Consider the following 14,214-nt stretch of genomic DNA (forward strand, 5'->3'; position numbering starts at 1 on the left):
TGAAATCATTAAGAAGAACTCAGTCTCTCTCCATTGACCACAGAGCTAGTAGCCTCCTGCTTCAGCTGTGGAATGTGTCCAGAGAAGGGCTACAAAGCTGGTGAAGGGCCTGGAGCACAAGTCCTATGAGAAGCAGCTGAGGGAACTGGGGTTGTTTAGTCTGGAGAAGAGAAGGCTCAGGGGAGACCTTATTGCTCTCTACAGCTGTCTGAAAGGAAGGTGTGGGGAGCTGGGGATCAGCCTCTTCTCGCAGAAAACTAGTGATAGGACTAGAGGGAATGGCCTCAAGTTGCGCCAGGGGAGGTTTAGGTTGGAAATTAGGAGGCATTTCTTCTCAGAAGGAGCAGTCAGGCATTGGGACGGGTTGCCTGGGGAGGTGGTGGAGTCACCGTCCCTGGGGGTGTTCAAGGAAGGGTTGGACCTGGTGCTTAGGGACATGGTTTAGTGGGTGATACTGGTGGTAGGGGAACAGTTGGACCAGATGATCTTGGAGGTCTTTTCCAACCCTAATGATTCTATGATTCTATTCTATATCTAAAACTTAACACTGTGCCAATGAAAAAGGTTAAACAGTTATCAGCTGAAACAAAGCTAAACACATCATTGTGCACCAAAATTTCATTTTTTTCACTTCTCCTGAAGTTATTTTTCTTTCTTTTTTGACCTGTATTGATACAAGTTTTTTTTTTTCCTGTTTATTTCAATTTATTGGTCAGCCCATCAAAGCAAACCCAATTGTTTTCACAGCTCTATCAACATAATTTCCCTAACAACTCTAAGAAAATACAGTAGCAGTTGTGTATTGCAGAGTAATTAAACAAAGGCTCCCATAAGACTTCCCTGGCATTACATTCTTTAATTTACCTTGGAAGAATACATTTAGGTTAAAAGAAAGATATATCGTGACCTTATTTATATTGACAGAGTTGCTATATTACTGTAAACTGTGTGTGCTTGATTGAATGTAGACATTTTAATACAGAGGCAGTCTCCAGCCAAAAAATATCAGAGGTATACTGTACACAAACCTTCCCAACGGAATATGCCAGCCTTTTGCCTCAGCATAACATTTGCTGGGATTTACTGATCTGTAGTTTGGCTTTGTAAATGACACCAAGGAATCTATAGGAAATTAAACCAAGAGTCAGCAAAACCCACTGTAGATAGATGGAAATACTCTGCTTTTCCAAGCAATAGAATGGGGGGGGGGGGGGGGGGGGGGGGGAGGAGGTTTCTGTAAGGGATTGAATATCCACCTTCTTAGAAAGGTTTAAATATAATTCTGTAATGCTCCATCCAGCTCATTGTTGCTTCAGGGCAGCAATCCACAATATACATGTTACCTGTATATTAGAATTTCCATTATTGTTACAGAATTATTATTATTAATCGGATTTATGTGTAAAATTATCTATCACCAAAACATGATCATAAACAAAAAGAATGGAAGAATTGAATGACTTGTGTTTCTTTGGTTTTATGCTGTTTTTGCTTTTTCCCATTGACTAAAACATGAAGGAAAAGCCTGTCCTACAGGATGTCAGCTGTAGGACACATATTAACAGTGTTTAAATAATGAGTCTTCCTTCTATAGGTTCCTCATTCCAGCTTTCCTCTGTACAGAGTTTCGATGTATCCCAGTTAAGACAGAAGATTCCTCTTAGGCATCCATTCATTTAACTCCCTTATTTATTTATTTATTTTTAACTCCTTCACTGACATAGGAAAACCAGCAAGCTTTTATTCCATATATCTCAAAGGTGAGTTTATTTTTCATTCCATTTTCTCTAGATACTACTAAATTGTGTTGTAAAAACTGTCTCTGTGTTTACTTTCCCATCATAATTCATCAGCACTTACACAAAAATAATTATGTCGTTAGAAGCTGAGTTTGGCAATTCTGGCATTTTATTCTGTGTTGATGACTGACGTATTTTAAAGTGTGAGTGATGTTAACGTGTGGTCATTAACAAAATAGTTGACTAAAAAGAAAAATAAGAGGTGCAGGTATGAACATCAAGTAAAATGGACATCTAAACATGGGTGTTCTAGTTCTTCATCCAAGAACTGAAGGGAATAAATAGAACATTCAATGTCTCCCCAAAACAGAAAAGGCAACGTACAACCCATTCTTCCCTCTGCTTTGCAAAAACAAATATTCCTTGTCTGTACTGTTCATTAAAGGGCATCTCCACTGATCCTTTTAAGCCTCAACTCTCCAATAGAGTAAGCCTGCAAGAGCAGCTTTATATAGGTTGGGAGAGCATCCTCCACAGAACAGAAGAGCTTGTAGGTCCAAGGATGCCCAGGGTGTTTGTGCACATTAAGCTTGTCCCACAGGCAGTCTGCAGGCTGTGTACCAAAGCAGCCATGCAGACAGAAAGATTGCAGGAGGCAAATCATGCTGTGTTTACATCTGCCCTGGGATGTTGCTCTTTCAGAGGCATAAAGACACAGCCATTGAGTCCTTTCCCCGTAAATGAAACATTTTCTTACAATGAACAGATTGGATGTTAAAGTACCATTTACTAAAGGCAAAGTCATACTGATATCAATTATAACATTAAAGGAACTTTTTCTGAGAAAAAGCATACTTAGAGGATATTTATCATCTAACTACTTCAAGATGCTGTGAAATTTTCTGAGAAATTTTCTGAAATTTTTTCAACTTCCCTGATTGAAACTTCCCTTAGTATTTACATATTTAAGCCCTAGTCACCATACATTCATCTGGGATGACTGTTACACAAAAAAATGTTGAGACTGCTCAATCCACAGCAGTGGAGTATACCAATCTTCAATAGATATACATTTTTCACATATACTTCTGTATCATCCAGAGTCAGTAAGGGAGGCTTGTTCCTTTGAATCTGAATAGTGCTTTTATAAGTAGTTCCTCCGTGAACTTGCTGGACATAGTTTAAAAAAAAAATAGTTAATTTCAGAAATTTCAAAATAATAAACTGTTTCAAATTTTTTCTTCAGCTGAACTACCAGTGGAACCCAGTTTGCAAGTAGACATGGGTACATGGGTATTAAAATTATTAAAATAATTTTTAACTAGCAAATAAAGCAAGCCTAGGTAATAAAAAACTAATTATACAGTAACAAGCACAGCATGAAAAATGCAATCCCACCAGAAACTACCTCACAGCTCCAGAACCTTCTATTCTGTGAAACACAAGCAAGCACAGACAACTTGGGGGGGGAGGGGAGGAGGAAGGGGTGTCAAGTTAGCATTTACTTAGTCAGATGAAACACAGATATGAACAGAAAACAAAAAGAGAGGAAAAAGAGCTGCAGAGTCACTCAGAGTCACTTCTGCAATATGCAACAAGAAGGGTCCATCCTGCAATGGACAGTAGTAAATGGGACAGAGATTGTAGTGTCACTGTTGTCCTAACTCTTCCTAGGAATTTTTGCAGTCATTCTTTCTACTCTTTATAGCAGAATAAGGAAAGGAAAAAAAAAAAAAAAAAGAATTTTCAGGTTGCTTTACAAGGAAATTAATAGGGTTTATTTTTATTCTCTAAAAGAACAATTAAGGACAATAGGAAGACTTCTCCTGACTCCATGTCCTGGTTTCAGGCTGGAATAGATTTAATTTTCTTCCTAGTAGCTGATATGGTGCTGTATTTTGGTTTTAGGGTGAGAATAATTCTGATAATACACATATTTTCATTGTTGCTGGGCGGTGCTTACACAGAGCCTAGGACTTTCAGCTACTCGTGCAGCCTGGCTAGCAGGGAGGCTGGGGATGCACCAGGAGCTGGGAGAGGACAGAACGAGGACAGCTGGCCCAGACTGACCAAACGGATGCCCCATAGCATATGGCATCGTGCTGAACCATAAGGGCTGGGGAGGTTGGCTGGGGAGGGCAACAGCCACTGCTTGGAGTCTGACTGGATGTCAGTCAGCAGGTGGAGAACAATTGCATTGTTCATCACTTCCTTTGTATATTTCTTTATCATAATTATTATTTCCCTTCCTTTTCTCTCCTATTAAACTATCTTTATATCATCCCCTTAATTCCGCCCCTCCCCCCCCCAATGTGGTTTTTTTTTTTCCCGATTCTCTCCCCCGTTCCACTATGAGGGGAAGTAAGCAAACGACTGTGTGGTGTTCAGCTGCTGGACAGGTTAAACCACAACACTGCAGTTTATGCTAAATCAGGACTCTAGTTTTGGAGCATATAAATGGGGAAAAAAAATGAAACTATAGTGTAACTATATGAAACTATACTGTAAGAATAAGCATATTGTTCCCAAAGTATTTGTTTTGCTTGTGTTGTCTTTTTTTTTTTTTGAGGAAATAGATTTAAAAAGTAGTTACACATATCTCAGAATAATTTATAAGCTCTTTAAACAGCTTGAGAAATAAGAAGATAGAAGATCAGGAGCAATAATCATTTTTCCCAGTTAAATAAAACAGCTGCATATCAGAAGAAATTTCTTTTTTTCGTGCTAAGGTTTGGAACAGCTATTGTGACACTGAGACAGAATTGTTGAATGTAGGTTAAGGTAGAGAATACATTCATCCTATCTCACTTGAGGCAGATGCACAGATAAGAAATGATGGGTATTCACTGGTCAGCTCACATAGTGCTGATTGGTGCCTCTATGTGCGCTAGCCATCCACAGGAAACTCACCAAAAAGCAGCAGAATACTCATCCACTTGCGCTGAGCATCACTGACCTCCAGGTAGCTTGGTGAGGCATTTAGCAACAGCGTACAATTTTTTGTACAGCTTTACAGGGGAAAACGTCTCGGCGTTGTTCTAGCTCAGAGCCCACGCGCCTTAAAGGAAAGCAACTGTGAGTTGCCCTTGTTTCTTCCTATGCTCTTCTGCTTTGAAAATGTTTTTTGTCTTTTAACCAAGAGATTAACTTGTGTATCAGTGTGGTTTTGTTCTTACAGTGTAGCTTTCTGCTATGGTTCAAAACATTTGGATTGCATTAGCAGTCGGTCCATAAAACTGCCATACCCCATTGGGCAGCCTCTCAGCCTACAGCAAATGCTCATGCCTGCCTTCTTAAACCATTTTCTTCCCCTTCTCACTCTAAGTAAATCAATAGAGCCTTCACTTTTTTTTTTGTGTGTGTGTGTGGCTAATTCATCTGTATGTGTCTTTTGCTCTGCTGATTTGTATTTCTGGGTAGAAGTCATGTATTAAAACAGAAGTGCAGTATATTTTTACACTTAATAAACCAATGCAAATAGCTTCCTAAATAACTATCTTTACAGAGAAGTTTCATGGTTCCTATTAGAGATATATTTTGTTTCTATGAAACTTCTGGTTGCATTTCTGGCAAGAGAAAGAATCACATTAATGTGCTATTAAAACAAATTGAGCAACATGCTAATTATTGCCAGAAAAAGATTAGCAAAACCAGATTGTATTCATTTAAATCAGATAAGTACTTCCTGCTACATGTAACTGTTTTCTGTTGTTGTGAAGACAGACTCCGAAAATAATCTTGACAATGCCATTTGACAACTGCTTCACACTTGCTCGTAAAACGACTGTTTCAGGTCCTACCACTGTGCCCCATTGTACTCACTACGATTGGCCTTGTACTCCAAAGCACTTCAAAAGAAGGTAGAGTGGGACACTGGCAGCATGAAAATTGAGCTATCCAACATTCCAGCACCTTAACTGTAGTCTTGTAAGTGATTTTCTGAATCATGCACACCGCAACTGTCATACATTTCCATTAAAATGTGTTGTAAGAAAACAGACAGTCAAATGAGAAAGGATAACCAGTATAAGGTTTATGTGCAGTCTCTACAGTGTCACAGTCACTGAATGGCTCCTGGTAGATATTTTTAGCTAATTATAGGAATTGATAATTATTTGAGTTTGATTATTTACAGAACTGAAAACCAAATTCTCCCATGTTGTCTGACCAAGAATCTGGCTGTGCTGTGAGCTGGATTTTCAAACCTGTTTTTCGAAGGTGTCTTAATGATTTAGAAGCTTATGTCCCGATTTCAGAAGCAAAGTATTCACTTGCTAACTCATGTCTGATTGGAGAAAATATAAAAATAAAAACATCTTTCTGCACCATAACCATGCATGCTTCATTTGCTTGTTTTTGTTTAACCTGTAGATTTTCTTCTTATTCAAATAAAAAAGGCAAAAAAGCTTGAAGTGCTAACTAGCACATACTGTCTAGCAAGTTTTTTATAGGACTAATTAGCATTAAGTGTTCATGTGAACAGAGTACTCCATTCTCAAACAGAACATCTCTGTTCAACATTTTAAGATATCGGGCATTCACAATGACCCATTGGGAATTGGGTCGTTCCCAATACTATAAATACTGTAAGTTCATGTGGCTTGCTCCATTCTGTTCTGTTTAGACAGCCAACCCATGAAATTTTCTAGGGATGCCTGAAATCTGCTGGAACTGTGCATCCTTTCTCTCAAAGTAAAAGCCCTAGGAAAACCCTCAATACTCTCCAAGCGAGCCTTCAAAAAAATGTAAGATTTGTTTGGCTTTTTTTTTTTAATGCAAGTTTTCTCACTTTGTCCTGCCTCTAATTTAGACATCGTGCTTTTAAGCTCCATTCCACACCAAAATGCCTACAGAGGAAAAAAAAAAAAAGTTTTATAACGAGAGAATTATGAATAATTCTCTCATTTGCAATACTATGAGTTACTAGTAATTGTTGGAATTATTATACAGTTACAGTTTGGCTCATGCTATCTTATAGCTCTAGATATCTGAAAAGAGCTAAATATTCAGAGGAAAGCTATCTGAATCAAAATACCCAATATTTAAGTTAGGAAAAGTAGCATTTCTACTCTGGTTACTCCATGACAGAAATCAGCATTCTGGTGAGCTTTTACAAGAGTAGACATTTAGGCAAAAGCACTCTTTTTTTTTTCTTTTTTTTTCTTTTATTATAACATCTTCCAGAATTTTTATTCCATCTTAACTTTCAAAAGTAATCAAGGAGTCATTTTTCTCAGTCAGATGTACATCTGCTTCTACTATTGCTGCTTACCGTAAATCACAAGCCACCGTTGGCTATTTTGGCTATCACAAATACATTTTTGTGGATTTCAAATTGAAAGCAACCTATCTTTTTTATTCAATGTTTGCAGAATTCTTGTTAATTAGCACAGTAAAACATCAGGATAAAATTAACTTTAGAAAATAAAACAGTTTGGCTCACTACAGATATATAGCAATAGCTAAAATTAGGTTAAGGCATTTTAAACTGGACTGAATGTGCACACTCCCTTGTAAAGAGAAAGCTTTAAAATTTCTGTGAATGAATTTAAGGCTAGTCTAAAATGAAAACACAAAATAGAGTGAAGATGATAGAAAGCTCAGAAGCAATTGGTATACATAAGGTTGCAAGGCCCTGCCGTTTGACAAGTGGCTGCACATTAGGAGAGAAAAAAAGACCATTTTTTACTCTCATTACAGTTATTTTAACTGATAAAAAGTAATGGCAGTGGACAAAGATAGAATAAATGGAAAAGTTATAAACTCTATTTGTACTTCCAAATTATGGAACTACTAAGGCTCTGATTAGGAAATATTGGGCATAGACAAGCAGACAATTGGAAAACTGATTGTGTCATCAACATAAAAGACATGGCAATACAATAGCTGACGACTCTGAAACAGTCTTTAGAGTTTTAGATTTCTCCAACAAAATTGCAAAACCAAACTTTAAAAGTGTGTTTTCACATGTATTTATTTTCATATCACCATTTGTGACCAAGAGTTTCACAAGACCTATAATGTCTAGATGTGGTTTTGACGAATTATCTTCAAACTTTATGTTTGGTTTTTAGAACTTAAACTTCACTTCAAATTCTCACAGAAATACAGATCTGTACGTACAAATTCTATTACTGAGTACACAGATGGCAGCGGTAGAACAATGTACACAAAAAACATAGAATCATAGAATCACCAAGGTTGGAAAAGACCTTGAAAACTTGTTCAAGTACACCTGGAGATTTCATTAACACCACCTTTAAAAACATGACCACGCTATACACTTTCTGATGCTGGTCACAGTCATCATCACATCTTTGAATACAGTACTCCTGCCAAAAGTGAAGCATTTTCTCTTTGAATAGATGACATCACAATTTATTTTCTAGCTTCGCAAAAAGTTATTCTATTTTTTTGTTGTTGTTGTTTGGTTGGTTTTTTTTAGGAGGGTGGCAAGAAATATATACATCTAGATTTTTAAGACTCTATATGCCTTGTATCCTCACAGGCTCATTTGAAGATTTGCATTTCCATGAGTCAGGAATCATGAGCATGGAGTAAGTATTGTACCTGAACATTTGCCAACCTCTTTGGCACTCTGTACTTAACAGCTACTGCATTTTGTTATTGATGTTAATTTTATGCTTCACTTATGCTAAAAGTTACATGGCAGTCTCACAGTCATCCCAAATCTTCTGTAGTCTGTTACTGCCTTCTACCTTAGTTCTTTCTGAAACTGTAGTCTCCTGCCTCACCTAGTTCTCAAATCATTGCTCCAGGAAGATTTCTGAAGGGTATCCTTAACTCTACTACACTTACCTCTGTGTTTACGCACATTGAGTGTATAAACCTCATTCCTCTCTGTCAGAGCATTTCATGGAGTTTAAAGAAGGCTGGTCACAAAACACTAGTGACAGTGCTGATGGGATGCCATTAGGCAGTGAAGCCAGGCACAAATTGCATGCAAAAAATCTCTGCAGACCTCAAGAAAAAGGTAAGCCCAAGGATCTTCCCATATCTGGGAAAAGCACCTGCAACACCCTGAAGTTAGCTTGTAGGAAGCTCTGGTATTAAGAGCGCAGATGGGCGCAAAGTCTAGGCTTGATTCTGAAGCCAGTTTAAATGCACTGAATGCATGGCCAGAGTCAGTTAACTGAAATCATACCGGAACTGAGTAGTGTATCCCAGTATGCAATGAAAGGTTTCTGAATCCCACTCTGATGTCCTTCACCAAGAAACACTGCCTCCCGTGTCTCTTTCCAACAAGGACATTTGAAGATAAGATTTATTCAGGCTGTTCCAGAATCACATATTAGTGGATAGAGCTACAAGTATGTTTAAAATAACCTGAATCCACAATTTTTTTCCACTGATAATAAGCGGACTTCCTATTCAGCAGCAGCCAGAAGTTTTTGGAGGGTGGTAGGTGCTACTTTTTAACTTTGTTCTGGCTGGGGTGCATCAGTCAGGATCACCTCACATTTCCACAAAGGTCAGAGGACCTGTAGCTTCTGCTTACCACCCCCGCAGAAGTGATAGGAATACGTGACAAAGCTTTTCCATAGAAGAGCTCAGTCTTGCTTCATTAAATTGGTCTGAGTATGGGCTGCTGTTCAAAAGCCCTCTGAACTTTTCCAGTAATTCATTTTCTGTTTACTGAATGTAAAATGCTGATTTTCACAGGAAATTTTGATTTTGCAAACTTTGAGAACTGGCTTTTTTGTTGTTGCTGCTGTCTTTAAGCACTCCGGCCACCAAGAAAAAGTTACTTCAGAAATATCCTGTAGCTACCAAATCTTGTGAAGAAATTAGCTGAAACTACTCACTTTCTACTCACAGCTCACAACTGATAGCAATGCACCCAAAGCAGCTCACTGCTTAACCACCTACCTGAGTATTTCCAGGTCTCCATCTAAAACTAGCTTTGTTAGATTTGCCTGGGCTTAGATCCCTCTAGAAACCAAAGACATTCAGTTACGTTTTATGTGGGGAAGGATGGGAGATGAATTTGTGGGTGTGTAGGAACGTTAACATAATAACCTAGAACAAATGCATGTTCTGGCAGGAAATTCTTGATTTTTCTTTTTTTTGCCAGCTCTTTGCAGTAAAAGAGAATTTGTATAATAGCTGGTATCAGTTCATACTGTCTGAAAAATGATATCTAGGCTGCACTTAAGTTTTCTTGTTCAGCTGGGGGAAGGGAAACTTTCAATTCTCAGAACTGAGGCTTAGCTAAATGAAAAGGTTTCATAAATATCCATTTTCTGAGCTTTCACAGAAAATAGAATGGATGTTGTAGGGAGTTAGACTTTCAAAGGACACTGGACTTAGGAACAGGAAGGGGCAAATCTGATAGTTCCTGATGTCTTGACAGATTAATCGGATATATTCTTTGCTATAGCTTTTATATCTGCTAATTATGTAGCTAGTCAGCTCTCCATTCTAGCTTACCTACCTTTTTTGAGGTTGACTGATTAGTAGCAGTCCTCGCCCTATGTAAGTCTATAATTTTGAGCATGTTTTAAAAAAATCCAAAATTTTAGAAATATATGAATTTGGACCTTGAGTTACAGCACTCTACAAATACCCAAATTCGGTAATCACTGAATGAACTAGTGTAGTCCCTAGATCTGCGGGCAGTAAAACACATGCCTGGCAAACTGGCCAGTATAATATTTGTAGGAGAAAAAAAAAAAAAAGAGTGTATAAAGTCATTTAGCAATTCTAGTGTCAGAGTTATAGTCAGCATAATAATAATACAATATAAAAAAGAATTAAAAACACATAAGAGATGTACATATTTTTGTCTCCTAACTTAAATAAAAACAAAGCCATTTATTCCCTCTAACTTGGAAATCAATGGGAAGTAAATATTTAAACACCTTTAAATCCATGGACTTAAACTAAGTTAAAGTCAACATACCCTTTCATCCTTAAGCAAAGTCATTTCTCAGATCTCTCCCAATTGTGTTTCAGCTAGCCTTCTAGCTCAAGGAGTAAAGGTATAACCCAGTATTCTTGATACTTTTAATTAAGACTGAGAAGGAAAATAATGTGTAAGATGGTACCATCTTTGTACAAGATGAAAGAACATCAGAGAACATATAACCTTTGCTGTTCACCTTTTTACATATGGTCATTCTATGGGTGCAGCCTAGGAATCGGGGTGACAGAGTTTCTGGAAGAGCATACTAGCCTTCTTTTCTATTTTGTTTTTTTCATAAAGCTGACCAGAAGGAAAGAAGTATATAGAAAAGAATGTGTGGCTATTATTATCCTCTTCAAGGTCTTACAACAGCCATACAACACATCACTTTAAAAACATTTTTAAATGAACAAGACGCCCTCAAGGCTGAAGACTCCTGAAACCTCCTGTGCTACATAAAACACATCACTTTCGGTTTCAGCTAGGGCCCCTGCTGTGGCTTCTCTTTTGAAGTGCTCACAGGTAGGGACAGCTCAGCAGAGAAAGCCCTGCTGGTTTTCACGAAGGAGCCTGAACCCAAAGAGCTTACTTTATGCTTGTTCTGGAAAAATTCCTGCTGAGCAGCAGGCAGAGATATTCAAAGAGAAGGGTGATGGGTACATTTGAAACACTGCAATTGATTAAATGACATTTTGCATGGGAAAGAGGCTCAAATTTAAGCTAAGGTCTTTACACGTAAGAGCAATAAACTGAATTTAAACTTGTGTTTTAAAGCTGGTGGCTTACCTTTGCTATGGGAGTAAACTTTTAACTACACCTGAGACTGAAGATGTTGTGGTGTCACTAGCCTTTGAAGCAGATACAAAGATAGCTCTCTGCAATGAGAAGCAAGTCTTTAAGTCAAGTTCCAACTAAGCTACAGCAAATTTAAAGCCTATGTTTTTAACTAGCAGGTTTCTTTGTCTGTAGCGAGGAGCTTCAACCCCAGCTGCAAGTACTTCAAAGGCATAGATTCCACAGCTGTAAATGTAGCTGGAAGATGCCAGCTTCATCACACCCTAGGTTTTACAATATAAAGTTTTCTAGCATCAGTTATAGAACTGTACAAATTTTATTAAACTAGAAGTTATCTATAACATTAATTTGCAGTTTTGATAGAAGTTTTAGTGGAAAATAGAGCTACACTCTAAAATATTATTTAGATAAAGTAGATGCTTTAGCATTTGTGAATTATTTACATTTGACACAGGTCTTCTTTTCCAAAAGACCACAAATATACCTTTTGTAGTTCTCTAAGGTGCTGCCTTTTATTAGCACGTCAGGTAGAGCTGTTCCTATGATCAATCAAGGCTTCTGAAATATTTATACAATATACCAAGGAATTATTTCACAACCTAGCCAAGTACAGTGTTCACTGCAAAAAGGCCAGTGCTGCTATGCAGAGGGATAACTTTATTACCCAAATTTTGTTCAGAAATTGCACAAACAACACTTCATGCACACCACTGAGTACCTGGAGGGAGAACAAAGAGTGAGATTGTGGCTTTTGCTGCTCTATAAAATATGGTGAGGAGACACTGTCTTCAAAGGAAGCATTCTCTGAAGAAAAGCACAGATTTTATAATATTGAAAAAAAAAATGGTTCTTATGATACATTTCTAAATGATGTCTCCTAGATTAATCCACAGACCCCTCCTTATCTTCTCCCTGATTCATGGGTATGTATGTCAACCATTTTCCTCTGCCTTGTGAATCTGGAGTCAGGAGAGGATCCAGACCTGGCCAAGGCAAACAAAAAGAAAACTCCCTGCTGGTTCATTGCCTGCAGGGGGTATTGAGCCAACAGAAGGAATGGAAAAGTATCTTAAGAATAGGCTTTTAGGGGGCTGACAGTTCCATTTTTAAGTCATGGGTTTTTATTTCCTCTGAAATGAAGCTTTACTTTTAAGAGTTTGCCCTTTTATTTTTAATGAAAATACTAAATCAATGATTTACAGCCTTCCTGACAAAAAAACTTCTCGAGATTTCCTTGTTGAAGTAGCTTTATTTTACTTTGTCTCAATTATTTGATGAACAAAACCTTCTAGTTCATTTGGCTTTAGTTATGTGTTTCTCTCCTTCAGAAACAAAACTAACAAAAAAAAAAGAAACACAAAAAAGAGAGAATGGAATGAAATCAGGAGAAAAAAAAAATAAACTAGAGACAGCCACATGCTTCCTAAGAGTACTTTCTACATACTCATTACACCTCCTATTTCCTCCCTTCTTCCTCTGGGCAGGAGGCAATACTCCATTTTACTAGCCCTTTGTGAGAAGCAATACAGTGTTTGCTATCTGGCCAGTCTGGAACTAGTGTCAGTTAAGCAGTTAAGCTGCTCTGTGCAAGAGACATTAAAGAGTATCTCTTATTCCATAATGGGGTTTACATTTTGTCTACAGCTGTGAAGCTTTTTCAGTCTTTTTAACAAGGGCAGCACAATGTCTTTGGAGGGATTATATGCTTGCCCTTTTCTTACTGTGACTTAAAGTATAATAGGGAACTATGGAGTAAATATAATGCTGTAATTAACTGGAGTGGCTCTGCTGATGTTATTAACCATGAGCGTGTAACTCAAGTGGCTTCTGAATAGCCACAAAACCCCAAGAGTGAAATACAACTCTGTATTCACTTCATAGCCATCTGTTATTTTTAAAGGATGCTGGATTTTCCCGTTAATGCTGAAAGTTTTAAAGTAAGGCGCTGCTATGAGACATTACAAAATGCTTTTGTAGATGGTGCATGAATAGGGGAGCAGGCAAAAATGATAATTCACTGATTCTAAACTTTAATTTAACTGTGTCACAGCAGAGGCATGCTTGTAATGCTGATTACCCCTTTTTTCCCAATGCAATATTCCTTTCCATTCTAATTCATCCTTCTGAGCAGCTTATGTACATCTAACATAACTATAGCCTGCATTATGGGGGAGTGGAAAACATACAGTTCAAAGCCATTATGGCTCTCTCTGCTCTGCAGTACAGAGTCCAGTTGCAGGAGTTGTAGCTACATTAAGGTCAATGTTCCAGCAACTGGTACAGCAACTGATGCTCCTGTGGTTTTGATCTGACGATTTCCTTTCCATCTGCTTTCCCTCTCATACTAAACTTTTATATTTCAAAAAATGTATGCTTAAAATGCTTCTCAATTCATAGGGAAGCAAGTTAAAAATGTTTGATTTTTAAGATGCTTATGTCAATTCTAGACCCTAAGAAAACATGGCAGGAACTGTAGCTGCAAGAGCAAAGCTTTAGCAGTGTTCAGGCCTTATGCTTTTAGCACAGAATTGGAAATTCCTGATTTATTTTTTTTTTCTGTTTCCCTTATTATATGCAACATTACTCTGGTTCTGTATCTAAATGGAAGATATTCCAGGACAAATCATTGAAAATGTGAAGTTGGTCACAACAGGGAGCTAATCACTCAAAGGAATCAAAGGAATGAACAGTGCTAGGTGGACCTCTGCATTTTCCTTTATAATACCATGACCAAAAAGTCTCAAGTATCCAGCC

At 37.7% G+C, this 14,214-nt stretch overlaps 1 protein-coding gene across 1 annotated transcript in view; it reads left to right on the forward strand.

Moving 5' to 3' along the window:
* Positions 1-8,253: 8,253 nt before the first annotated feature.
* CLNK (cytokine dependent hematopoietic cell linker) overlaps positions 8,254-14,214 on the forward strand; it is a 54,881-nt gene continuing 48,920 nt past the window's right edge. Inside the window, exon 1 of the mRNA XM_083833708.1 lies at positions 8,254-8,296. Coding sequence (XP_083689834.1) covers positions 8,286-8,296 — 11 coding nt within the window. The 5' untranslated portion in view covers positions 8,254-8,285. The remainder of the gene's footprint in view (positions 8,297-14,214) is intronic.

This window comes from Anser anser (genome assembly GCF_964211835.1).
Source record: "Anser anser genome assembly, chromosome: 4".
In the NCBI taxonomy this organism is placed as follows: Eukaryota; Metazoa; Chordata; class Aves; order Anseriformes; family Anatidae; genus Anser; species Anser anser.